General features: G+C 40.4%; 1 protein-coding gene across 1 annotated transcript in view; it reads left to right on the top strand.

Moving 5' to 3' along the window:
• Rab10 (RAB10, member RAS oncogene family) overlaps positions 1–27,110 on the top strand; it is an 85,970-nt gene that overhangs the window by 41,320 nt on the left and 17,540 nt on the right. The window contains exon 2 of the mRNA XM_013013680.1: positions 16,121–16,181. Within this exon, the coding sequence (XP_012869134.1) occupies positions 16,121–16,181 (61 nt within the window). The remainder of the gene's footprint in view (positions 1–16,120; positions 16,182–27,110) is intronic.

Raw genomic sequence — 27,110 nt, 5'->3', positions numbered from 1 at the left:
TGAATAGCTAGGATTACAGGTGTGGGCCACCCCTGCACCCCAGCTAGATTGTCTTTGATCAAAAAGTCCTTAGCTCTAGTACTTTCCTCTTTAACAAGTTTCAGTAAATACAAACTATAAAATCTTTAAAGAATGATGGTAGTGTGCCCTGGTATTGTACCACAGTACCTGGAATATCAGAAGGCAGGGGGACTAGAGTATGGAGAGTGAACGCTAAAATTTTATATGTGCATACATTGGGTATGGGCAAAGGATTCATGTTCTTCATTAGGTTCTCAAATGAGAACATGTTCCAAAAAAGTAAAATGACTGCTTAATTGTAAGAGAATAAAATTTTGGAAGTGGAGCTGTGGTTCAAGTGGTAGCTCACTCTCCTAGAACAAAGAAGCTCAGGGATAGCACTTAGGCCCTGAGTTCAAGCCCTGGGACAGGCACCAGGAAAAAAAAAAAAAGGAGGGGATGGTGTGGAGAGTAAGAGAACTTTGAACATTTTCACACAGGCTGCTATAAAGTAGTCAGTACCAGACCAGTTCTCTGTTTATAAACTGCTAGGAAACTGGACAAACCATGTGAAACACTGGTTTTAGATATTTGGTAATAGTCCGAATATAACTGTGCTTCTTCAGAGAAAATAAATTGAAAACCTGTGATTTTTCTGCATTTCTGTCTGAAACTGAATTCCAGAACAAATAAGATGAAGGGGCTTTGTAGAGTTGACTACCATTAAAAATGGAGTTGCGGGGCTGAGAAGGTGGCTCAGTGTTAGAGTGCTTGCCTTGCATGCATGAGGCCCTGGGTTCGATTCCTCAGCACCACATAAGCAGAAAAAGCCAGAAGTGGTGCTTTGGCTCAAGTGGTAGAGCACTAGCCTTGCACCAAAGAGCTGAGGGACAGCGCCCAGGCCCAGAGTTCAGGCCCCACGACCGCCCCCCCCGCCCCCCCTCAAAAAAAGTTGCAGCCGGGTGCCAGTGGCTCACGCCTGTAATCCTAGCTACTCATGAGACTGAGATCTGAGGATCTTGGTTCAAAGCCAGCCTAGGCAGAAAAGTCTGTGAGACTCTTATCTTCAATAACCCACCAGAAAACTGGAAGTGATGTTGTGTGTGGCTCAAGTGGTAGAGCGCTTGCCCTCAGCTGAAGAGCTGAGCCCAAGCCCAGAGTTCAAGCCCCACGACTAACCAAAAAAAAGGAGTTGCACACAGTGAGACTTACGAACTTGCAGGAGGGACCCTTTGAGTCTTTGGTCAATACAGAATGAGGTTTTGTACCTTAAACAGGTGACTATTAAGAAGCTAGTGGAACTATTTGAACTCACTGATTAAGAGGGAGTTTAACTAGAGTGGAGAGCCCCTACTAAATAATGAGTTATTTGAAAGTACAGTCTTTAGCAGTAGAGCTGAAGTAACTATAGAAAAGCTGGAAATGAAGCCTTATTTCCATCTAGGGCTATAGTGCAGTGGTAGGTTATTTGCTTACCATGCTAGAGGCCCTATATTTGATCCCCAGTACCACAAAAGAAAAAAGAAAACAAGTAAGTCAGTTGTTAGTAATTTAAAAGTCCCTATGCATAAAACTTGTGATGTATGTATATACCTGTAATCCCAGCACTCCAGAGGCTGAGACATGAGAGTTGGGCCTGCCTGAATTGCAGATGAGACTGTTTCAAAACAAAACAGAATGAGGGAGTGAGCCTTGGGAAAAGAAAGAGCAATAAAAGGGGCTAATCTGATCAAAGTACAAAGTATACATACATGAGATGCTATAGTTATGCACCTTTGTATAATATAATATATACTGATAAAATGAAACTACATATTCATCAACAGTCTGAATTATTAAGCAGCCAATATCACAAATTATTGTATTAATGAAAAAATGAGAAAATGTAAAACCTTAAGAAATGACAGAGATGATAGGTTAGAAAACAGGAAGAGGTTGAAGTATTCCAAGGAAAGTATAACCTCAAGGAGACAAACATAAGAAGTAAAAATGACCCAGTAGAACTTCTAGAACTGAAAAACAGAGGATCTGAAATGAAAGTCTCAGTCAGCAGGCTCAATAGCAGATTAGATTTTACAGATGAGATCTGTGATAAGGTAATAGAAACTAGGATATTATACCCAAACTCAAGCACAGGGTAAAAACAGGCTCAAACAATTGAACCTCAGTAGTATAGAGTAATCTCATAGTCTAAGCATATGGAATTGGACTCCAAGATAAAAGGAGACAGTTTGGGGGAAAAGTATTTGAAGAAATAATGACCAAAAAGTCTCCAAATATTATGAAAGCTTGTAAGCCTATAAGCCTAATGAATTTAGAGTCAAAGAAAATAACACTGAGGTACATCTTATTCAAACTACTATAAGCCAGAGTTAAAAAGGAAAAGTATGTTCAGAGGGACAAAGATAAGAACAACTTCTGGCCAGCATTATCCTTATTGCTTTTCAAATGAACAGCATAACCACGCTGAGGGAGAAGAAAATGGTTGTATTAAAGTTCTTTATAGAACAAAACCAGTAGTGTTTACATAATTATAAAGGTGGATTTAGTAGATTGGCTTATATGATTAGAGGCCCACAATGGCTGTTAGCTGGAGAAATGGGGAAAACCAGGAGCTCTCAGCCTACGATGCCTCAGAACAAGAGTGGGTAATGATGTCTGAGCCTGAAGGAAGAAGCTCCTGGAGAGTTACTGTGAGTCTACCTGCAAAGGCTGAAGAAGCTGGAATCTGCTGTCTGTGGGCATTGGCAGCAGCCAAAAAGAAAAAAAAAATCAGTGCATTCCCATCCCAACAAGAATAGAGGTTGGACAGTGTGGATGAGCTTCTGTGCTTCACTTCTTATTTCATTTGGGGCTCCCGCCTTATTTTAAGACAGTACTGTCTTTCCCCTTCAACACTTACAGATGGACCTAGAAGTAGTATGCTTTTCCAGTTTTCTAGGCATCCCTCAGTCCAGTCAACCAAGATTAATTACCATAATAGTAATCAAAGCAACATTAGATAAGGTATTTTGACTAAATAATATATAAGTACTTTATTCTAGTTAGTAAATCTGGTTTCTCATATTAGTGTAGATTAGCAAATCTGGAACTATATTTATTAGAGTTGAAGGTAGGAGTAAATATTTTTGTGCATTGTGTATATTGGTCCTGGGTGCTATTCCTGAGCTTTTGTGCTCAAGGCTAGTTTCTACCACTTTAGCTACAGCTCCACTTCCAGCCTTTTGGTGGTTTAATTTTATAGAGATAAGAGTCTCACAGACTTTCATGACTGGGCTGGCTTCAAACCATGGTCCTCAACTTTGAGCCTCCTGAGTAGCTAGTATTACAGACATGAACCATAGGTGCCCAGCTTGGTGAAGAGATTTCTTACTGTTGAAAAAAAAGTATTGTACATGTAAGGAAAATAAGAAGGCTAGAATGCACTATTGTTGGATTGGAATGGTAGGTACAGCACAAGCTTGTGTTTTTTATATTATGTAAATATATATAAAATAGCTATAGAGGTACGGATTTATATACATTGATTGGTATACATAAATACATTCTAGTTCTTCCCACAGGAAAGGCATAGGAGCTCCAATAACAGTGAACACATTTAGTGCCCGGTGCTTAGACTGCACATAAAGCTCAGCTCTTCACTGAATAGGGTTTCCTTGAGCTAGGGTAAGATAACTGCAAGATGATCCTGGAATATATTATGATACTAAAACAGAAAGTTGTTCTTAGTAAAGTATGGAAGTCAACCTGAAGGAGCTTCTTTCTTAGGTTAGAGGAAACTAGGAGATGATGATAAGCAATGTGGGGTACTAATTGGATCCTGAGACAGATAAAGAGATTAGTAAGACAAAACAGCATAGCCAAAACCTCAGGAAAATCAGAAAACATAAGTTGATTAATTGATTTAGGCTTATAGTTTAGTTAATTGTCGGGTTCAGTGTTATATTCCTATTTCTTTTTTTTTTTTTTGGTCCGGTTGTGGGGCCTGAACTCTGGGCCTGAGCGCTGTCCCTCAGCTCTTCAGCTCAAGGCTAGCGCTCTACCACTTGAGCCACAGCGCCACTTCCGGCTTTTTTCTTTTTGCTTATGTGGTGCTGAGGAATCGAACCCAGGGCCTCATGCATGCAAGGCAAGCGCTCTACCACTGAGCCAACTTCCCAGCCCTATTCCTATTTCTGATTAAAGTGCTGTGGTTGTATAAAGTTGTTAACATTAGAAGTTGGGGAAAAGGTACATGTGAACTCTTCTAATATTTCCATTTTTTTCTATAAAATTATAAATAACCTACTGCAAAGGATGGAAAAAAGAAACAGTGCAAACAAGAAAAAATTGGAATAATATTGTTGAAGTTTTAAGAGGAAAAACCTATCAACTTAGAATTTAATTCTAACAAAAACACCTTAGCAAAAAAAAAGGAAAACAGTAGACATTTCAGACAAAAGCTGAGAGAAAATTTTGTCTAAGTTAAAAACAAAAAAGGTTAAAAAAAAGGTTGAAGGAAAGTTTTTTGGCTCAGAAAATTATTTCACATGGAAACTCAGACTTACACAAAGGGGTGAAGAAGACAGGAAATTGTAAAATATGGGGAAATACAAATCCTTTCTCCTCTGTTTTTATCTTGTTTACAAGATGACTGTTTAAAGCAAAAAGTATTTAGTGTTTTGTAGGGTGTTATACCAGTTACCAGTAAAATGCAGAAGCACGGAGAAAGGCTAGATTATAGGAGGAAGAAAACATGTATATTCTCAAGGTTGTTTGTTTGTTTTTAATTTGGTGGTACTGTAGGTTAGAGCTAGGGCTACTCATAAACTAGGCAAGTGCTGTACCACTTGAGTCTTGGTCCCAGGCCTTTATATTTTTGGACAGCCTCACTAACTTTAACTTGCGAGGGTGCAAGCTTGGTCCTTCTGCCTCTTGAGATAGCTGAAATTACAGATATGTACTACCATACCAGCATAAAGATCTTACAGTATGCAAGAAGTGGCATGATACCATTTAGTGGTCAACTGTGCTAGTGAAAGTATGTATTATAAATCTTAGAGCAACCACTAATATAAATTAGGTATATCTACTAGGCTATTAATGTCAAAAGAGAGGCTTATCAATATTAGACAAAGTAGGACTATATACCTCAATGGGAGAACATTTGTTTAGCATGGACAAGGCCCTGGCTTTGATTTCTGCTGGCCAAAACAAGAAATAAAATTGTCACACACACAACTCCCCCTCCCCCCCCACTAATTGGACAAAGTAAATTTCAGAACAAGGCGTATGTTTCCAAAAATAGCAAGGTTCTTTTCAAAATAATAAATGATCAGTCTGTCATGTATCTTAATAACAGTTTCAAAATAGTTGTGGAAACACATTTGGATGGAGAAACAGAATCCACAGTTATACAGTTGTATATTTCAACATTACTCAGAAGTAAACATGAAAGTGTAGGTAAATGAGATCCTGAGTTTGTGACCCCCTGGCACTAGAAAATAATCCAAAAAAGCATTGTTTATTGGGAGGGGGGAGATGTGAAGAAGGAGGTGGGGAGAGTAGGAGAGAAAAGCTAGCTGGGTGGCATGCACTTAGAGTCCCAATACTGATGGGAAAGTAAAAAATTGTACAGCCGCTGTTGAAAAAGTTTGTCAGTTCCTCAAAAAGTTAAACTTAGGTTTACCATATGACCAGACATTTCACCCATTGAACATACTTGAAGAAACTGAAACCAACTACTCAGCATATACATTCAGGGCAACACTATTCACAAAAGCCAAAGTGTGTCTATGAATAGATGATAGATGAATAAACAAAATCGTTGTCTGTACACTCAATGTGCTGTACATCATTTGTAAAAAGGAATGGAGTACTAATAATATATGCAACATGTGGGTGGACCTTGAAAATATGCTAAGTGAAAGAAGCCAAACAAAAGGTCACATGTTACATTCTATTTCTGTGAAATAATCAAAAGCACTTAATCATAGAAACTGAATGCAGATTGGTGGTTTCCCAAGTCTTGCACTTGGAGAAAGGAAGAATGGGAAGTAGCTATTTAGGGTATAGGTTTTCCCTCCCCCACCCTTCTTTTTTGTTTGTAGGTCATGGGACTTGAACTCTGGACTTGGGTGCTGTCTCTAAGCTTTTTTGCTTAGGCTAGTGCTCTACCACTTTGAGCCACAGTGCCACTGCTGGTTTTCTGGTGGTTAATTGGAAGTAAGAATTACAGAGTTTCCTGCCTAGGCTGGCTTGAACTGAGATCTTCAGATCATTGCCTTCTGAGTCACTAGGATTACAGGTGTAAACCACCAGCATCTGGCTTATTTTTTTTAGTATAATTTTTCCATTATTATTAAGATGTTGCACAGAGGGTTTACCGTTTCATAGGTCTGGTAGTGAATACATTTTTTGGGGGGACAGTGTCAACCTTTCTTTTGCTTTCCCCAGTTTCCCAATCCCGTCCCTGCCCCCAAGTTACATAGGTTACATTTTCCACATAATGTATACTCCCTCCCTTTCTGCACCCTTCCTTTGTCCCCCCTAAAAAACAACTCTCAAAAGCACCAACAACTACCACCACCTCCAACATACCAACAACAAAGAACCCCATGTTTTCATTTCTTGGAATTCACTTCTATAGACTGTTTTTTGTGTTGGTTTACTGGTAATTTTTTGACAGTCCTAGGGTTTGAACTCAGGGCCTGGGCACTGTCCCTAGCTTCTTTTGCTTGAGACTAAATGTTCTAGCACTTGTGCCATAGCTCCAGCATTTGGGTGGGGCAGGGGGTGGATAATTTATTGGAGATAGGAGTCTCACAGACTTTCCTGCATGGGCTAGCTTCAAACCGCGATTCTCAGATCTCAGCTTCCCAAGTAGCTAGGATTACAGGCGTGAGCCACTAGCACCCAGCCATAGATAGTATTTTTAAATGTTTGAAGAAGTTATGCCTTTGGATTCTTCCCCTTAAGGGTATCCTCCTTTAGTCTGACTGTGTGTGAATATCTGGAGTCCTGTATAGGTTAGTATGTCCAGTTAGATTTTAGATCTGGTTTCCACATATGAGAAAACAATATGCACTATTTATTAGCATGATTTGTTGTAGGTCCTTCCATTTCCCTGCAAATGACATAATCTTATTCTTTCTAATGGTTTGTGTAAAATTCATTATGTATATGTACCACATTTTATTTGTCTCTATTGTAGGGTATCTGAGCTGTTTCTATAACTTAACTGTTGTGAATAGTATAGCAATGAACATAGATGCTCAAGTTTCTTTACCATATCCTGACTTGGAATGATTTGGCTTTCCTTTTGAGGTGATGAGAAAATTTTGAAATTAGGTAAAGACTGTTAGTGGTTGTACAACACGGTATATTGCTAGTTCTGTCATATGTTTTTCCTGTGACCTTAGGTAGATTATCTCTAATTTTCTGTTTTATAAAATAAACATATCAGTATTATCTTAGAGGATTTTTGTGAATACTGACTGGGCACTGGTGTCTTACTCCTGTGAGCTACTTGAGAGGCTGAGCTCTGAGAAGATTGAGGTTTGAAGCCATCTGGGCAGAAGTCCGTAAGACTTCATCTCTGGGTAGCCAGAAAAAAGACTGTGCTGGAGGTGTTATTTAAGTGCTCTAGCACTAACTAGCCATTAGCAAGAAAACCAAACAAGTTCTGAATTCAGGTAGGCCCTGAGTTCAAGTAAGTCTTGGTACCAGTTTTAAAACATTGCATATAAAGTACTTAGCATACTTAGTAATTATCTAGTAAGTATTAGTTTTACTTCTCTGTTAATGCTTTTTAAAAATTTTACTTGAGTGAAGTTTTGGTTTGAATCAAGAGTACCATCTAGGCATGTACGCTACCATTCCTCCTTTGTAGAATGGAAATAATAGAATGAAATAGGATTGTACTTTTTAGAATGATACCATTGAATGTTAACTAAGGTATATATAGGAAAGGAGCTAGAGTTGAGGCATGGATTAAGTCTGTAGAGTGCTTGCCTTCTAGCAAGTATGAATAAGCCCCAGTACCCAACTTTATCAACCGTGCAGACAGGCAGGCAGGCAGGCAGGGATGGATGGATGGATGGATGGATGGATGGATGGATGGATGGATGGATGGATGGATGTACCTACTGGTGAAATTGCCCTTTCAAGATTTGTTAGTTACAGGGCTGAGACTAGAACTTGGTTTCTTAAATTTCAAAGTAAAAGGAATTTTAAAAAATGTAGGTAAATTTTTGTTTTGTTTTGTGCTGGTACTGGTGCTTGAACTCAGGGCCTGGGTGCTGTCCCTTAGCTTTTTCACTCAAGGGGTATAGTACACTACCACTTGAGCCTCAGCTTTTTTTCCAACTTTTTGGTGGTTAACTGAAGATAAGAGTCTCAGTAGACCTTCCTGCCCAGCTTCTTTTTTTTTTTGGTAGTACTGGGATTTAAACTCTGGTAGGTCGGTTGGCTCTCTACCACTTCATCTGTGCCCCTTGTTGCCCTTTTTGCTTTGACTATTTTTCCAGTAGGGTCTTACTTTTTGCCCAGGCTGGCTTGGGCTGCAGTCCTATTTACTCTTCTTGTGTAGCTGGCATAACAGGCACATGCCACTGAACCCAACTTTTTATTGATTGAGATTGGGTCTCTTAAAATTTGCCTGGAGTAGTTTCAAATCATGGTCCTCCCTGTCTCTGTCTCCTCAGTAGCTAAGATTGCAGGGATGAGCCACTGCGCCCAGCTCGTGCTTTTTGATTTCTCTCTGGATAGAAAAGAAAACACTGGGGTTTTCAGTTGGTAAAAACCATAGGTATGGGATGGGAATGTATCTTGGTGGTAGAGTGTTTGCATGCATGAAGCCCTGGGTTTGATTCCTTAGTACCACATAAACAGAAAAGGCCAGAAGTGGTGCTGTGGCTCAAGTGGTAGAATGCTAGCCTTGAGCAAAAGAAGCTCAGGTACAGTGCCCAGACCCTGAGTTCAAGCCCCAGGATGGCAAAAAAAAAAAAAAAACAAAACAACACCCCAAAACAAAAACAAAACCTCCCATAGGTATTGGTCATTTTTAAATGGATAAACTTTGATTGGAGTTTGTTTTATGCTACTACTCTGTTCATAGTGGCTAGGGGTTGCAGTTAGTCCTCTTGCCACTGGATGGTGCTTGTGCAACATCATTAAGTCAAATATATTCTTACTCTTTCTCTCTTGAGCAGCTGAAAATTGATAAAGGTGTTGACTAGTATGCCACAGTAAATTGAATTACGCTTTGGAGTTGAATCCCAGAAATCTGTGAGAAGTAGAAATTCCTTTAGTGCATTTTTACATTAACTGAACCTTTAAAAATAATTGGAGCCACGGGGCTGGGAAGGTGGCTCAGTGGCAGAGCGCTTGCCTTGCATGCCTGAGGCCTGGATTTGGTTCCTCAGCACCACATAAGCAAAAAGAAAAAAGCCAGAAGTGGCACTGTGGCTCAAGTGGTAGAGCGTTAGCCTTGAGCTGAAGAGCTGAGGGACAGCACCCAGGCCCAGAGTGTTCAGGCCCCACAACCGGACCCAAAAAAAAGAAAAAAGAAAAAAAAGAATTGGAGCCGGGCGCCAGTGGCTCATGCCTGTAATGCTAACTACTCAGGAGGCTGAGATCTGAGTATCACAGTTCAAAGCCAGTCTAGGCAGGAAAGTCTCTGAGACTGTTACTGCCAATAAACTACCAGAAAACCGGAAGTGGCGCTGTGGCAAGTGGTAGAGAGCTAGCCTGGAGCTGAAGAGCTGAGCGCCCAGGCCCAGAGTTCAAGCCCCATGACCAACGCCACCCCCCAAAAAAAGTCAATTGGGGGAGGGGCTGGGAAGGTGGCTCAGTGGTAGAGTGCTTGCCTTGTATGCATGAGGCCCTGAGTTTGATTCCTTAGTATTACATAAGCAGAAAAAGCAGGAAGTGGTGCTGTGGCTAAAGTGGTAGAGTGCTAGCCTTGAGCTGAAGAGCTGAGGGATAGGCCCAGACCAAAGTTCAGGCCCCAGGATCCACCTCCCCCCCCCAAAAAAAAAGGGTGGATTAGGTAGATTGCTTACCTTGCATGCATGAAGCCCTGGGTTCGATTCCTCAGTACCATATAAACAGAAAAGGCCGGAAGTGGTGCTGTGGCTCAAGTCGTAGAGTGCTAGCCTTGAGCACAGAGAGGCTCAGGGGCAGTGCCCAAGCCCTGAGTTCAAGCCAGGACTGGCAAAAAAAAAAAAAAAAAAAATCACTGGATCAAACTGTGATTATGATTACTTAGCAAATGATAATGCTGCAGTAGAATATGATAATTTCTCCTGTCAAAATCTTGGTGGTAGGTGTTTCTTGTCTTAGCATCTGAATTAATGATTTTGTCTGATCCCTAAAGTTTATCATGCTCCTTTCTTTCTTCCTTCCTTCCTTTTCTTTCTCTTTCTCTCCTTCCTTCCTCCCCCCTCCCTCTCTCCTTCCCTCCCTTCCCCCTCTTTCTTTCATTATTGTTACTACCAGTCTATTTATTTATTTATTGTGAATATACTGTACAGAGGGGTTACAATTACATGGGCAAGATAACGAGTACATTTCTTATCAAGCATTGCAGCCTCCTCCTTTGTTTACCCTTCACGAAATCCCTTCCCAGCCACTCCCACCCCCCCACCCAACCCCCTCCCCCAAAGTTGTAAAGTTCGTTTTGTTACTACCAGTCTTAAACTCAGAGTCCTACAAGCCTTACACTCTTGCTTTCTTTGCTTGCTCAAAACTAACATTTGGGCCACACTTCCAATTTTGCTGGTTAAATGCAGATGAAGTTTTGAAGATTTTTCTGCCTGGTCTCACTTTGCTCCTTGATTTTCCAGATCTGAGCTTCATGAGTAGCTAGGATTATAGATGTGAGCCACCAGTACCTGGCTCTACCTTTATCTTAATTTAACATTTCCATACTGAGGTAAGTGTGTATGGAAAGTATATGTTAGTATAATGAAGACATTTACTTGGAAAGAGATCATAGACTGTAAAAGTTGTGTTTGTGATTACAAGAGGTTGATACTCCTATCACATGAGCCAGACCTGCTTTGATTTTGAAGGTTGAGTCTAGCTAACTTTTCTTCTCAGGCTGGCCTCAAACTGTGGTCCTCCAGATAATCAGTCTCCTGAATAGCTAGTATTATAGGCATAAGCCACTAGTACCCAGCTTGACATTACTTTGTGTGTGTGTCAGTACTGGGGTTTGAATTCAGGATTTTGTGTTCTTGCTTGTTTTTTTTTGTTCTGAATGGTGCTCTACTGCTTGAGGTATACACTTCCAGCTTTTTGCTGGTTATTTGGAGATGAAAGTCTCCTTTTTCTACATGGGCTGGCTTTGAACGAGAATCCTTTGATCTCAGCCTTTTGAGTAGTTAGGATTACAGGTGTAAACCATTAGCATCTGGCTGGCATTGTCTTTTTGTCTTCTGGATTCTACTGTGTTTTTGAGATGTAGAGTTGTACATAGTTCTTGCTTCTTTAATGTGGCCTGTTTTGCTTCTCTGCAAATATCTATAATCTTTTTCACTATGATATGTCATGATACAAGATTTACTTTATTTATTATGCTAGGAATTCAGTAAGTCTTTCAACCCCAAAATAGATTTCCTTGTTTCTGTTAAGTTTTTGTGCATAATGTCTCTGGTTATTTTCTGTATGTCATTTTCTTTTTTCATCAAATTTCTGTTAGATGTCAACCTCCTGATTTGATCTAAGAAGAGTTCTTCTTGTCACTTAGTTGAGAGAGAGCTCAGTTTTTTTTTTTTTTTAACTTTCTGTAGAATGTGTGATTTCTACATTTAAAGAAAATAATGGGCTGGGAAGGTGGCTCAGTGGTAGAGCGCTTGCCTTGCATGCATGAGGCCCTGGGTTAGATTCCTCAGCACCACATAAGCAAAAAGAAAAAAGCGGAAGTGGCATGTGGCTCAAGTGGTGGAGCGCTAGCCTTGGGCTGAAGAGCTGAGGGACAGTGTCCAGGCCCAGAGTTCAGGCCCCACGACCGGACCCAAAAAACAAAAAAAGAGAAAAGAAAATAACAGAGCTGGGCGCCAGTGGCTTACACCTGTAATCCTAGCTACTCAGGAGACTGAGATCTGAGGATCATGGTTCAAAGCCACCTGGGGCAGGAAAGTCCATGAGACTCATATCTCCAATTAACCACCAGAAAACTGGAAGTGGTACTGTGGCTCAAGTGGCAGAGTGCTAGCCTTCAACTGAAGAGCACAGGGACAGTACCCAGGCCGAGAGTTCAAGCCCTATGACCGAAAAAAAGTCAGGGCAGTGTGCTAGGGCCTTAAGCAAATGGACAGTTTTCAGGCCCTGAGTTCAAGCCCCACGACCAACCAAAAACAAAAGTCAGGGCGGGAATGTGGCTTAGTGATAAACTACTTGCCTAGCATGCATGAGGCCCTGGTTTGATTCCTCAGTACCACATAAACACAAAATAATAATAAAATCATATAAAAATATCAGTATTCTGGTTTAACTTGCTTTATTTTTTTACTTCCTTGCTCATTAAAGCATCCATAGTATTCTGAGGTGAAAAATGATGCTCGTCTTCTTCATGGCCTCCCCCACCACCCTTTGGTGTCTCATTTTAGTCTTTGATCCGAGGTTCTAAAGAGCTGAGTGGAAGAGGGTAGTGGTTAAGCTATGGATTTCACCTTAACGATCTTTTTTTTTTTCAAGATCTCTTTGCTTTCTCCAGAAAACATCCTTTATCTGTTTATTTAATAAAACTTTTATTCCTACTCTGTCAGGCTTTTTTTTTTCTGGATGTTGTACATTTAAATCAAACAGATAAATATCCCTACTTTTGTGGATGTTACATTTTGTAGGAGGGAGATAAATTGCCAAAATAACAAAACGTTGTAAAGTAAGGAACAGGAATTGAGATCACTAACAGACAGTGGGAAAGAGCATAGAGGAACCTTGCTACACTAGATTGGGCACTAAGAGAAAGGGCTAGACTAGAAATAGAATAGGCCAAGTTGGGAAACAATGTAAAGGTCCTCTGGTGGAAATCTGCCAGACTTGTGTATATAACAATAAAACAGAGGCCAGTACAATTAGCTGGATCAGAGTAGAAAAATATAGAGCATGCTGAGGACTGTGGGAAGGGGTGGTAACAGTGCAGAATGTGTTATAGCCTTCTGGGTCGTTTTAGACTTTTAGTCCTGTGAGAGATGGGATTTGGAGGTTCCTAATAAGCAGTTGAGTGTATTGAGTTTAGAGGAAAGATCTGTGCTATGCTATGAATCATCAAATATGTATGTAGAATTAAAAGCCACATAAGTAGAGAAAGTCTATTTAGGGAGATTAGAGAATTAAATGAAGATTAAAAAGAGAAATTCAGCTGGCTGCTGGTGGCTCAAGCCTGTAATCCTACACAGGTAAGTCTGTGAGACTCCAATTAATCACCAAAAAGTTGGAAATGGAGCAAACTGTGTCCCAATTGATAGAATGCTACCCTGAGCACAAAAGCTCAGCAATAGCACTTAGGCCCTGAATTCAGGCCTCAGTACCAGCACAACAAGGGGGGAAAAAAGGAGGATATTCCAATTTTAGGGATTGGAGAGATAAGAAAAAATTAGCAGTGAAAATAAAAGAATAGCAAGAAAAATAGGAAAGCCAAGATAATGTTCATTCAGAAAATGTAGATCAGGTTCAGTTACTGCTCACTTAATTAGGTTAACTCACCTGACCATTGGGTCTAGGAGTGTAGCTCAGTGTCAGGGCTTGTGCTCGGCATGAGGCACTGGATTCAATCCTCTTCATTCTCCCACTCCCCCTCACTCCACCCCCCCCCCAAAAAAAAGAAATGACTATTGGGTTTAGGAATGAGGAAATCATTGACTTCATTGAGTGGTTTTGATGAGGACATTTGTGTATTGGTGGGAGGGGTACAGTAACAACAGCAGCAAAGCCTGAATGAAAAGAATTCAGTAAGTGGGTGGAAAAAGAAACTAGAGATGACTTAGTTAACTTTCAAGGAGTTTTGCTATAGAGAGAAAGTTGGGGTGACTAGTGGTCTCTTGTAATGAACAGATGCGTTGTGTGGGCTTTTATTATGAAAGCATTGAGAAAACAAATCCGCTTCCCATTAAAAAAAATCATTTTAGCTGGGCGCCAGTGGCTCACTCAGGAAGCTGAGATCTGAGGATCATGGTTCATAGCCAGCCTGTGCAGGAAAGTGTGTGAGACTCATCTCTGACTACTCAAAAACTGGAAGTGGCACTGTGGCTTAAGTGGTAGAGCACTAACCTTGAGTGAAAGAGTTCAGAGACAGCACCCAGGCCTTGAGTTCATGCCCCAAAACTGGCATAAAAAAACCAACCAACCACAAAAACATGGTAGGACTTTGGGGTTTCATTTAAAAGTCTGAATTACAGTATTCTATGCTTAAAGGCTTAAGCCCTTTCCTGTCTCTCCTTTACGGCTGTAACAAAATGGAACCCTAACACCTCTTTGGTGCAATTAAAGCCTGTTTTTATCTGCTTTGGTTTTCTGTTTCTTCCCTAAACGAGTTTTTTTGTTTTTGTTTTAAGTTCTTTCTACGTGCCACATTCACAGATTCTTTTTAGTGGAATGCATTTCCATTTATTGAGTCTACTCCAAGGTCTGGTTTTGATGATTGCAGATTCACTTACTATGTATTTCCTTCTCACTTTGCTTTCTGCCACCTATTTGTGTATTCAATTATTCCACACAAGACAAGTAGACTATTTTACCTACCACTCACCTTAAAGCTGTTATAGTCATAACAAAGCTTCATAGTTCTCATGTAAAAAGTATGAGTGTATATCAGAACTTAACAAATATTTTTTTATGGAGTTTGGAGTTGCTGTTATAATGTCTTGAATTTTCTAATGCTGCTTAATTTGTAGTTCACATCTTTATCTCCATTGACCTTTTTGTTTTGAAGTTTTTTTCTCTGTTATTTTTTCCTGACACCACTAAATAAAGCCTTTAGATAATTATTTTAAAAATCTTAGTAGATCTGGTCTTAGAACATACTTTAGGAATCATTGACTTAATCTATTCTTTTAGTATCTCTTCCTTTCTGAAACAATGCTTTAATTTTGTTTCAGTGGCAGAGTGTTTGTCTAGCATGTTCAAGGCTCTGTTCAATCCCTAGCAACTGAAAGATAAAGATTATATATTCCCTTTCTGAATGCAGGTTTGTCCATTAGGTCACATTGGTTAATACAGTATTTTTTTTTAATTGTGAAAATACTGTACAGAGGGGTTACAATTACATGGGCAAGATAATGAGTACATTTCTTATCAAGCATTGTAGCCTCCTCCTTTGTTTCCCCTTCCCACCCCTTTCCATCTTCCCCCGCCCCTCCCCCCAATACAGTATTATTATAGTGTTCTGAATTATTGATTTTCTTTTCTTTTTTCTTTCTCTTTTTCTTTTTTTGCCTGTCTTGGGGCTTGAACTCAGGGTTTGGGCACTGTCCCTGAGCTGCTTTTGCTCCGGGCTAGCACTCTACCACTTGAGCCACAGCACCACTTCCAGCCTTTTCTGTTTATGTAGTAGTACTGAGGAATCAAACCCAGGGCTTCATGCAAACTAGGCAAGCACTCTGCTACTAAGCCACATTCCCAGCCCTTGTATTACTCATTTTCTTATCATATTTTAAAAATCAATTACTAAGAAAGGGGTGTTAGACTCTGCCAAATACTAAATTTTACTTTCTTAGATTTTCTTAGATTTTACTTTAAAATCTCTTTATGTAGCTATTTCTATCATCCTGGATCTCATTACTCAGGCTTATAGGTTGGGAACACATTTTCTCAGATTTACATTCTTAATGAATATCCAGAACCAAACAATGAAAAGCTTATATAGTTTTATAATTCATTAAAGGTTAGGGGACCTTTTTATAAATGTTGTTGATCTTCTCAATTCTCAAGCTTCTCTCAGCTTCTCATAGCTACACTGAACATTCTAAAATACCAGTTCATCTTTGAACTCTAGCTTCTGGCTACTGTTCTCCTTGACCTCATCTCTCACTGTTTTATTCCCATCACTGTGGTCTTTTTACTCTGATAGATTTTATTATAGCCAAGCACAAAGCTAGAGTTAGAATTTACCGTTTTTTCCCCCTTTGCATTACAGGAATAGACTTCAAGATCAAAACAGTTGAATTACAAGGAAAGAAGATCAAGTTACAGATATGGTAAGTAATGCTAATTTATTTACTTTATGTAGCAAAATGCCAAGTTAGTCAATGTTTGGCAATGAAAGTCTTCCTTGTTACTTGTTTAGATTGTTCTGCTTCCATTTATAAAGCAAGTGGACCATTCAGTGGAAAAAAATACATTGCTATGGACTTTGGATCCATGGGATCTGTTTTTTTTCTACTTGCTCTATAAACTTGGGCAAGGGACTTGCTCACTGTTAGGCTTTATTTCATCATATGTAAAAGGAAATTAATACCACCTATCACCTGAATGAAGATTGTGTGAAATAATATAAAAGCCTTTGGGGAGCTGGGAAGGTGGCTTAGTGGTGGGGCCTTTGCTTGCATGCCTGAGGCCCTGGGTTCGATTCCTCAGCACCACATAAGCAAAAGGAAAAAAGCTGGAAGTGGTGCTGTGGCTCAAGTGGTAGAGCGCTAGCCTTGAGCTGAAGAGCTGAGGGACAGCGCCCAGGCCCAGAGTTCCAGCCCCACGACTGGACCCCCCCCCCAAAAAAAAAGCCTTTGGTACTATGCTTTAAATATAAAAAGTTCCTTTATAATCTTTTTGTCACTTTGAAAGTCTTAAGCTAAAATATATTCCTTAAAATATTTTCCTTAAAATATTTCCTTAATTTTAATTTTTTTGCTGTTTACATTTTCCATAGAATAGTTGATTTATCAGAAAAGTAACCATATTAGACACTTCAAACCTACCTTTTCTTGATTTCTTTTTTTAACTATCTTGATGTAGTTGTTTAAAAAACATTCATGTTATTTATTTATTTTGTTTTGTTTTGTCAGTAATGGGGCCCGAACTCTGGGCCTGGGCACTGTCCCTCAGCTCTTCAGCTCAAGGCTTGAGCTCTACCACTTGAGCCACAACACCACTTCCGGCTTTTTCTGCTTATGTGGTGCTGAGGAATCGAACCCAGGGCCTCATGCATGCAAGGCAAGCACTCTTACCACTGAGCCACCTTCCCAGCCCCATGTTGTTGTTGTTGTCGTTGTCGTTGTTTTGAAGGAGTGTCAAAATCTGTATCTTGTACCATCAGCAATTTTTACATCATTTAGTCACCTAAAGTCAGAAGTTTCTTTTTGTGCAAAGATTAACCATCTACGTCTCTAAGGTGCTATGATTCTTCCTATTCCCTTAACTCCCATAACCAATTCATTAGCAAAATCCCTGTTGCTTCTCTCCCAAAAATATATCTAGAATTCATGTATAGTTTTTTGGGTTTTTTTAATTTTCATTTATTTTTTATTGTGAAAATACCATACAGAGGGATTACAATTACTTGGGCAAGGTAAACATGCATAGTTTTATTATCTCCAATGTAACCCCTTGTCCTTGCCACCTTTACCTCTTCCTTGAATTTTATAGAGGTTATCATATCCTAACAGGTCTATACTCCCATTCTTCACTTCTTTCAGAACTTTTCCACATATCAACTATATTTACCTTTCCCAAAACAATGTGATCGTAGTTGTCATTATTTCCCTTATGTAGATAACTCACTTGACTGTGCTGCATTTCAAATACAAGTTCAGCTTTCTGACCTCATCTTTGTGTGCTGCTTATTCTCCCCTTATATATAATTTCTATCTCCCAACTGGTAACTTTTTTTTTTTCTTTTTGGCAGTACTAGGATTTGAACTCAAGGCTTCATGCTTGCTAGACAGGTACTTTGCCACTTGAGTCATGCCATCAGCTATTTTGCTTTAGGTTATTTTTCTGATTGAGTGTTGCTTTTTGCCCAGAGATAGTCTCAGACTTGGGTCCTCCTTCCTATGGCTTTCTTAAATCTTGATCTTCCCAGTCTCTTTCTCTTGAGTAGCTGAGGTTATAGGCATGAGCTTACTATGTCTGACCTGCAACTGATATTCTTCTAATTCTCTTTACAATATACCCTGAAGATTCTCCAGACCCTTAAGCTGCCCTGAACATTCCAAAGCACTCCTCCATGTCAGAGGCTCCATGTTTTGTCCCCTTTGATCTTGTCTCACTGCTTTGCTCCAACTACTGTGGCCCTTTATACTTTTTTCACTCCTCTGATTATGCCAGCATGTTCTATTCTATTTGGGATACTTCTTAATTCCTGTTACCTTCAGAGTGGCCTTGCCTGATGCCTAGCTAAAGAGATCTAGTACTTCAAAGACCTATCACATTTTCTTTGTCTTTGCCACAGGACTTTGCAGTGTCACAAATGACAACATTTTTTTAAAAATGTGTTTATTATTGTTTCCCCTTTAGAATGTAAATTTTTTTTTGGTAGGTCTTGAGGCTTGAACTCTGGCCCAGGGCGTTGTCCCTGAGTTCTTCAGCTCAAGGCGAGCACGCTACCACTTGAGCTGCAGTATCACTTCTGGTTTTCTGATGGACTAATTGGAGATAAGAGTCTCACAGACTATCTTGGATTTTCTTGCCCTGGCTGGCTGGCTTTCAACTGTGTTCCTCAGATCTCAGCCTTCTGAGTAGATAGGATTATAGGGTGAGCTACCACACCCAGCGAATGTAAACCTTTTGAGGATGGAGATCCCATTGTCTGTTTTATGCTTATATTCCCATTGTATAGAACACAGGCAGGCGAATTTCAATGCTTAGTTATTTACTAAGTTATTTACTGAATGACTTTAGTTGGTTTCTGTGATTCAGTACCTCCCTTCTCACCTTAAGCATCTCTTCAGTAGAACAGATCTCCCTTCTCTATCTATCTAAATTACTTCCCTCCTCCTTACCCCATTCTCTGTCACCCCCTACTTACCTGCTAGAGATATATCACAAATGTTGATTGTATATTTATTTTCTTATTTTCTCCTGACCTTATTGAAGTTCTGAATGGGCAGGCTTCTTAGTTGATTGGGGGTGGGTTGGGGGGAGGTCTTTTTGGATGAAGGTAAACATAATTTAAACTATCAAGGTATTTTAGTTGCATAAATATTAATAGCTCTTTAAAGAAACCCAGGTTTGTTAAAATAGTGCTCTAGGCCTGGCACTGGTGGCTCACACCTGTAATCCTAGCTACTCAGGAGGCTGAGATCTGAGGATGGCAGTTCAGAGCCATTCTGGGCAGGAAAATCTGTAAGACGTATGTCCAATTAACCACCAGAAAACAAAGTAGAACTGTAGCTCAAAGTAGTAGAGCCCTATTCTTAAGCAAAAAAGCTCAAGGACAGTACCCAGGCCCTGAGTTCAATCCCTATGACCAACAAGAACAAAAAAACATGTAACCTTTTATAAAGTAATAAATAATTTCATTATATCACCCTCCAGAACAAAACAAAACCCCCAAAAGTTTATGAAATGTGTGGCCTTTGCCTTGCAGAACAGATTGTTGTTGCCTCTGGCCTGTTCAGTGCCCAGACTAAAAATAACCAACATAACGGCAGCTAGAGTACACAGCTTCCCTGACCCCACATATGAGACTGACAATTAAGGAAACAAGCTATTTTAGTTCCAGGGGACATATCACTCCTATGACATGTCATAGGGAAAAGTAGTAGTTCACAGCATTCAGCTCTTATTTTATGTAAGGAAAATTCTGCCATTGGCTTATATAATTTTAGAAACCTGATCACAGTAAGTAGACTGGGAAGATACAATAACAGACAATAATTGAATGATTTTAAAAACAAGCTTTAAAGCCTATATTGTGACAGAAAGGGAAGTTGTGAAAAGTGTGAAATTGTTCTTTAGATATTTAACATGTGTTTAGGGCCTATTCGTTTGAACCTATTAGATTTGATTAGATTTGGACATATGTGTGTAGGCAGACTTAAAACCAACGTGTCCAGTATACAACATGCAAGCAGCGGTGGTCCTGAGCTCAGGGTTACTAGATATTTAGAGGTAGTGAGGCAAGGACCCTGTTCTTTGTTTAAAATAAGTTGGTCATTGCCTTAACAACTGATGGAGCTTGGCATGATGAGAGTCCAGGCACATGACTCATAAGGATCATTTGAGATCAAGAAGATTCAAGGTATGTTGTAGGGCAGAGACCGTTATGCTGAAAAAATAGACAAATATGAAATCTACACACGCGAAAATTGGCTACAGAACACTAAAAACAATCAGAAGGGTGTGGTCAGAAAAAGAGGGAAAATGATTAGGTATAAGACACTTTGAGAGATGAAGGAGACAGCAGACAAGGGACAGAGAGAGTAGTGTACCATGGATCAAAGCAAACTTACCCTGAACACAAACTAGTCATTGCCTTTCTTTTAGGAGGGGCCAATTTTAATTCATTATCTTTTATATTGGTGTTTCATAACTCGTGGTATTGTAGTAGAAAACTCGCTAGATGCTATTGATGTAGGTTTAAATACGTAACCATTTTGCAGTGTTTGCAGTTTCAGTGGAGAATTTAGACATGGATTTCACACTGAAATATGTATATAATTTGCTAATTGTGTGATGTGGATGAATGGGAATGAGGAAGTATGCGTATATAAGCTAGTAAGGGAGGTAGTATGCAGATTCAGATACTGTGGAAGATCTCTCCAAATAGTTAATACTTGGAACGAAATCAAAATGAACATTTTCTTATACCTCTTACTCTAAAGTTGTTAGACACTAATAGAAAACCTGGGTCCTAGACACTCTATGTTTTAACTTGGTATGTTTCCAGCCTCCATTGTAAATAGAAGAGTTGGGGCCTCATAAAGGGAGTAGGCTTGTTACCTTATACTTTTTAAAATTTTATTTATTTTTTGTCGGTCATGGGGCTTGAACTCTGGGCCTGGGTGTTGTCCCTCAGCTCTTCAGCTCAAGGCAAGTGCTCTACCACTTGAGCCACAGCCCCACTTCCAGTTTTCTGGTGGTTTATTGGAGATAAGAGTCTCATGGACTTCCCTGCCTGGGCTGGCTTTGAACCATGAGCCTCAGATCTCAGCCTCCTGAGTAGCTAGGATTACAGACTTAAGCCACTGGCACCCTGCTCCTTATACTTTTTTTTGCCAGTCGTGGGGCCTGAACTCTGGGCCTGGGCACTCTCCAGCTCAAGGCTAGTGCTCTACCACTCTACCACTTGAGCCACAGCACAACTTCCGGCTTTTTCTGCTTTTTATGTGGTGCTGAGGAATCAAACCCGAGGCCTCATGCATTTAAGGCAGGCACTCTAACACTGAGCCACAAGAACTGTTATCATTACTGTATTGACAGGGTGTGTGTGTGTGTGCGCGCGTGTGCGTGCGTGTGTGTGTGTGTGTGCGCGCGCGTGTGTGTGTGTGTGCGTGTGTGTGCGTGTGTGTGTGTGTGTTTCTAAAGATAGAGCCACGTGGCAGGCAGGTACTCTTCCACTGAGCTACACCACCAGCTCTAGAACTTTTATTTTTTTGAACTGGAGTCTCTATGTATTGTTGAATCACTACCTTCCTAAGCCTCCCAAGGGCTGGATTTACATGTATACCTCACCATGCCCAGCTCAAACATTGGCTTTTTTAGTTTTGTATTGGTATTGGCCTTAGATGCATGTTTGTTAGGTAAACACTCTGCTAGAGCCATGTCTTTGGGTCTTTGTGTTTCTGTTATTTTTTATAAGGTCTCATATTTTTGCCCAAGCATGTCCCTGACCACAGAGTTTCTACTTGTGCCTCTTATAAAACTGAGATAGCAGGTATGAACTATCACATTTGCCTTACTGGTTGGGGTGAGGTCTCATTGATTTTTGCCTGGACTGGCGTCATACTAGAATAATTTTTTTTTTTTTTTGGTTGGTCTTGGAGCTTGAACTCTGGGCCTGGGTTGCTGTCCCTCAGCTCTTCAGCTCAAGGCTAGCGCTCTACCACTTGAGCAACAGTGCCACTTCTGGTTTTCGGGTGGTTTATTGGAAATAAGTTTCATGGCCTTTCTTGCCTGTGCTGGCTTTGAACTGTGATCCTCAGATCTCAGCCTCCTGAGTAGGTAGGATTACAGGTGTGAGCCACCTGCGCCCGGCTGAAATAATCTTCACCTCTGCCTTCCGAGTAACTGAGATTACAGATGTGAGCCACTATGCCCAGGTATCCTTTATTTATAGTTACATTGATATAAGTAAATATTTAAAATAAATAAAAGATAAACAGAACTGAAGAGCTAAGGGATAGCACCCAGGGCCTGAATTTAAGTCCCAGCACTGGCAAGACAAACAAAAACAAATAAAAATCAGTGAGGAAGTAGAGGTATGCCTGCCTGCCTGCCTTGTGTGAAAAGGCCAAGTGAAGTCTGGTGCTTGCCTGGTGGCTGGCTCATGCCTATAATCTCAGCTACTCAGTAGACTGAGATCTGAGATTGGCTGTTCAAAGCCAGCCTAGGCAGAAAGTCTGTGAAATCCTTATCTCTAATCACAGAAAAAGCTGGTAATTGAGCTGTGGCTCTAAGTGGTAGAGCTCTAGCCTTGAGCAAAAGAAGCACAGGGAGAGTGCCCAAACTCTGAGTTCAGGTCCCAATATTTAAATAAGCAAAGATGAAATTTGCAACTCATTTACTTAGTTTAACTTTCTTGGCAACCAAGATAGAACTACCTACAACAAATTACACTGTTATTTTCCTAAATTAAAGGGAAATCCAGGTTATACTAAACAGAATAATTTTTCCATAAAGCTGTCTTTTTTTTTTTTTTTTGGCCAGTTCTGAGGCTTGAACTCAGTTTCTGAGCTCTGTCCCTGAGCCTTTTTGTGCTCAAAGCTAGCGCTCTATCACTTGAGCCACAGCACCACTTCTAGCTTTTTCAGAGTAGTTTATTAGAGATAAGAGTATCATAGACTTTCCTGCCTGGGCTGACTTTGAACTACAGTCCTTAGATCTCAACCTCCTGCAGATTACAGGTGTGAGCCACCGCACCCAGAAAATGATGGAGATAAAAATTGTTGTATACACATGTATGTGCAGTAAGCCATTTAAGGACCAAACCTAGGAGAATTGACAGCCTGCTCTCAGGCAATTTTTTTCATAAGTACTACATTAACTCCCAACTCTGCTTCTGGGTGTCTCCATGCAGAGATCCATATGTGTTTTCAACACAGTTCACAGAATGACTTAGCTTAAACACAGATCAAGCCATTTCTTTGTTCCAGTCCCTTTGATAAACTCCCTGTTTCACAGAAGAAGCTCAGTCCTTGCAGAGTCCTTGCTGACGCTTCTATTATCAGTCTTCCCTGCTCCATTATTATCTCTCTGATGTCTTAAGGCCCTTCTCAGTGAGGCCTTTCTTCACCATCCTTGGACTTGCTTCCTCACACCCAGCATCAGCTCCTATTCCCTCCTTCTAATGGAGATAAATCATTGTGTAAAAACACTGTATGGAAGCCAAAGCTGGAGCCCAGGCCCTCTGATGCAATCTCTAGCGTAAGTCTTCACAGGAAGTAGGTGCACTCCTGAGTGGGAGATTCCCCTCTCTTGGTTCTTTAAGGAGGTGAGGTGTAGTGGGTGGAGAGTGGTGAAATAGATAGCATTATGTCTTGTAGGAAGTACTGAAAGATGGCCTTGACAAAGTTGCTCAGAATAACAATATTGCTATGACAGTCTTCGATAATAGCTACCAGCAGATTCAGGAAAAGGTGCCCAAAATTATGGGGGCTGAAATATGATATACATTCTCTAATGCTATGTAAACCCATAGAGTTGATTCTTGCTTTAGGTTGCCATTGAAAGTTGGTATTTATTTAAATCTGGCCGTATTTTTATTTTGGTTTATATTGGATTTTTAAAGCATAATTTACATGCCATGTAATTTATCCACTTAAAATGTGTAATCCTAGCTACTTAGGAAGCTGAGATCTGAGGATTGTGGTTCAAAGTCGGTCCAAGCAGGAAAGTCCATGTGACTCTTATTTCCAATTAAACACCAAAAAAAGCCAGAAGTAGAGCTACATATAGCACGTGAGGTAGAATGCTAGCCTTGAGTCAAAGAAGCTAAGACAGTGAGTGCCCAGGCCCTGCATTCAAGTTCCAGGACTGGCACACGCGCGTGCACACACACACACACACAAATTGTACAAATCTATGTTTTTGTTTATTCACAAGGTTGTACAATTGTTACAGTTTTAGAATATTTTTATCCTCAAAAAGAAATTCCATACTTTTTATAACCCACCTTCTCAACCCCCTTTACTAGAGTGACTACTAATATACTTTTTGTTTCTATAGATTTTCCTATTCTGGACATTTTTCATGTAGAGTCATACAATATATGACTTTTGTGCCTTGATATTTTCATTTACTACAGTGTTGTGTTTATCAAAGGATATATTAACATACATTAACATTTGATTCCTTTTTTTGGAGGGGTATATTACACCTTGGTTTTTGCTCATTCCTTTTAATGACTAAATAATAGTCCAGTGCATATGCTGTATTTTATATATTCATCAGTTGGTGGACATTTGAATTATTTGTTTTTGGCTATTGTGAATAATATTGTTGTTCATGTATAAATTTTTGTTTTAATATTTCTTTTCATTTCTCTTGGTTATACCTAGAAGTAGACTTTTTTTTAATGGTTTGGAGAAAGGACAGAATGAGTTCATTTTACACTGCTACTAGTAATGTATGAAGATTCCAGTTTCTGTATATCTTTACCAACATGTGTGCCACTGTCTTTGATTTTGGCCATCTAGAGTAGAGGTGGGATCTCATTGTGAATTTGATTTTTATTTCATTTATGACTGAGTTTCTTCTTGTGTATTGGATGTTTGTTGAAAATGTCTATTTGATTCTGCTTATGTCTGTCTGTCTGTCTACCTATCTTTTTTTTTTGGTTGTGGGGCTTGAACTCTGGGCCTGGGCATTGTCCCTCAGCTCTTCAGCTTAAGGCTAGCGCTCTACCACTTGAGCCATTGCGCCACTTCTGGTTTTCTGAGTGGTTTATTGGAGATAAGAGTCTCACAGACTTTCCCGCCCGAGCTGGCTTTGAACCACGGTGCCCAGATCTCAGCCTCCTAAGTAGCGAGGATTACAGGCGTGAGCCACCAGTGCCCAGCTTGTCTACTTACTATTTAAACTGGGGCTTGAACTTAAGGCTTTGTGCTCTCCCTTGACTTAGCCACACCTCTACATCCTCATTTTGTGTGTGTGTGTGTGTGTGTGAGAGAGAGAGAGAGTGAGAGAGAGAGTGTGTGCACGCGCATGTGTGGACACCAGTACTGGAGCTTAAACTCAGGTCCTAGGCATTGTCTCTTAGCTTTTTGCTCAAGGCTGGTGTTGTACCACTGAAGCCACAGCTCTACTTTTGGCTTTTTGGTGGTAAATTAGAGTTAAGAGTCTCAAAAACTTTTCATGTCTGGGCTAGCTTTGAACCATGATCCTCAGATCTCAGCCTTCTGAGCAGCCAAGATTACAGGAATGAGTCATCGGCACCCTTGCTTACTTTAAAATTTGACCATGTGACCTTTTGTTACTGAGTTATAGATGTTCTTTCTGCATTATTTTCAAAATGTTTATTCGCTTCCATGAGTCTTCATATGCTCTACAAAAGAGGTGGTTAAGTCTTAGCCAGGCGCCGGTGGCTCACGCCTATAATCCTAGCTACTCAGGAGGCCAAGATCTGAGGATCGAGGTTCAAAGCCAGCCCGGGCAGGAAAGTCCGTGAGACTCTTATCTCCAATAAACCACTAGAATACAGGAAGTAGTACTGGGAAGTAGCACTGTGGCTCAAGCGGTAGAGCACTTGCCTTGAGCTGTAGAGCTGAAGGACAGCACCCAAGCCCAGAGTTTAAGCCCCACAACCAACCCCCCCCCCCCAAAAAAAAAAGGTGGTTAGGTGAATGGAAGTCTGCTTACAGACCCAGGGAATGCATTTGTAAACTACAATATCTGACAAAGGTCTGGTATGTAAAAATTCTTGCAGGCATGGGTGGCGGCTACCTGTAATCCTAGTTACTCAGGAGGCTATTATCTGAAGATCAGTGTAGAAGCCAACTGGGGCAGGAAAATCCTAGGGAGTCTTATCTCCAGTTAAGCATCAAAAAAGCCAGTAGTAGAGCTGTGACTTAACTGATAGAGAAAGCTCAAAGACAGTATCTGGACCTTGAGTTCGAGCCCCAGGACTGACAAACAAAAAAATTCTTAAAAGTTACAAAATGCAGTTAGAAAAATGGGCCAGACATTTCATCAGAGCAGATAATAAATACATAGATGGCAACTAAGCACACATACACAAAAATGTTCAGCATTTAACCATGAGGAAATGTAACTTAAATGGTGATGAGACACTGGCAAGCAGTCAGCCCTGCCTATTCAAACAACTTGAAAAAATGACAGCATTGGTGCTGGTGCAGCCCCAGGAGTCCCTCACACATTGCTGGTAAAGTCAGGCATAGCAGCCACGAGGGGATGTTTGGCCGTTTCTTTTTTTTTGTTTGTTTGTTTTTTGGTTTTGTTTTGTTTTTGGTCGGTCGTGGGGCTTGAACTTTGGGCCTGGGCGCTGTCCCTCAGCTCTCCAGCTCAAGGCGAGCGCTCTACCACTTGAGCTACAGCACCACTTCTGGTTTTCTGGTGGTTTATTGGAGATAGGAGTCTCACGGTCTCTCCTGCCTGGGCTGCCTTTGAACCGGGATCCTCAGATCTCAGCCTCCTGAGTAGCTAGGATTACAGGCGTGAGCCACCAGCGCCCGGCCTGTTTGGCAGTTTCTTAGGGAGTTAAATACATACTGTGTGACTCAGAAAGAATATTGTTAGGCATTTAGTCCAGATAAATGAAAACATGTCCATCCAGAAACCTGTACATGAATGTTCATAGAACTTTATCTGTAACTCCCCTGAACTGGAAAAAATGCATTTTCCATGGGTGAATGATTAAACGAATTGTGATGTGTTCATACCATATAAAATGCTGCTCAGCAATTAAATGTGAGACGGATGTTACACACACCACCACAGATAGTCTCTCAAGAGTACTATGTTACACACAGTGCTCTGTGTACTGCATGGGTCCATTGGTATAACATTCTGAA

The sequence above is a fragment of the Dipodomys ordii genome, unplaced genomic scaffold, assembly GCF_000151885.1.
Source record: "Dipodomys ordii isolate 6190 unplaced genomic scaffold, Dord_2.0 Scaffold20, whole genome shotgun sequence".
NCBI lineage: Eukaryota > Metazoa > Chordata > Mammalia > Rodentia > Heteromyidae > Dipodomys > Dipodomys ordii.
Note: the sequence above shows the minus strand (reverse complement) of the source record. Positions and strands in the feature narration are given on the sequence as shown.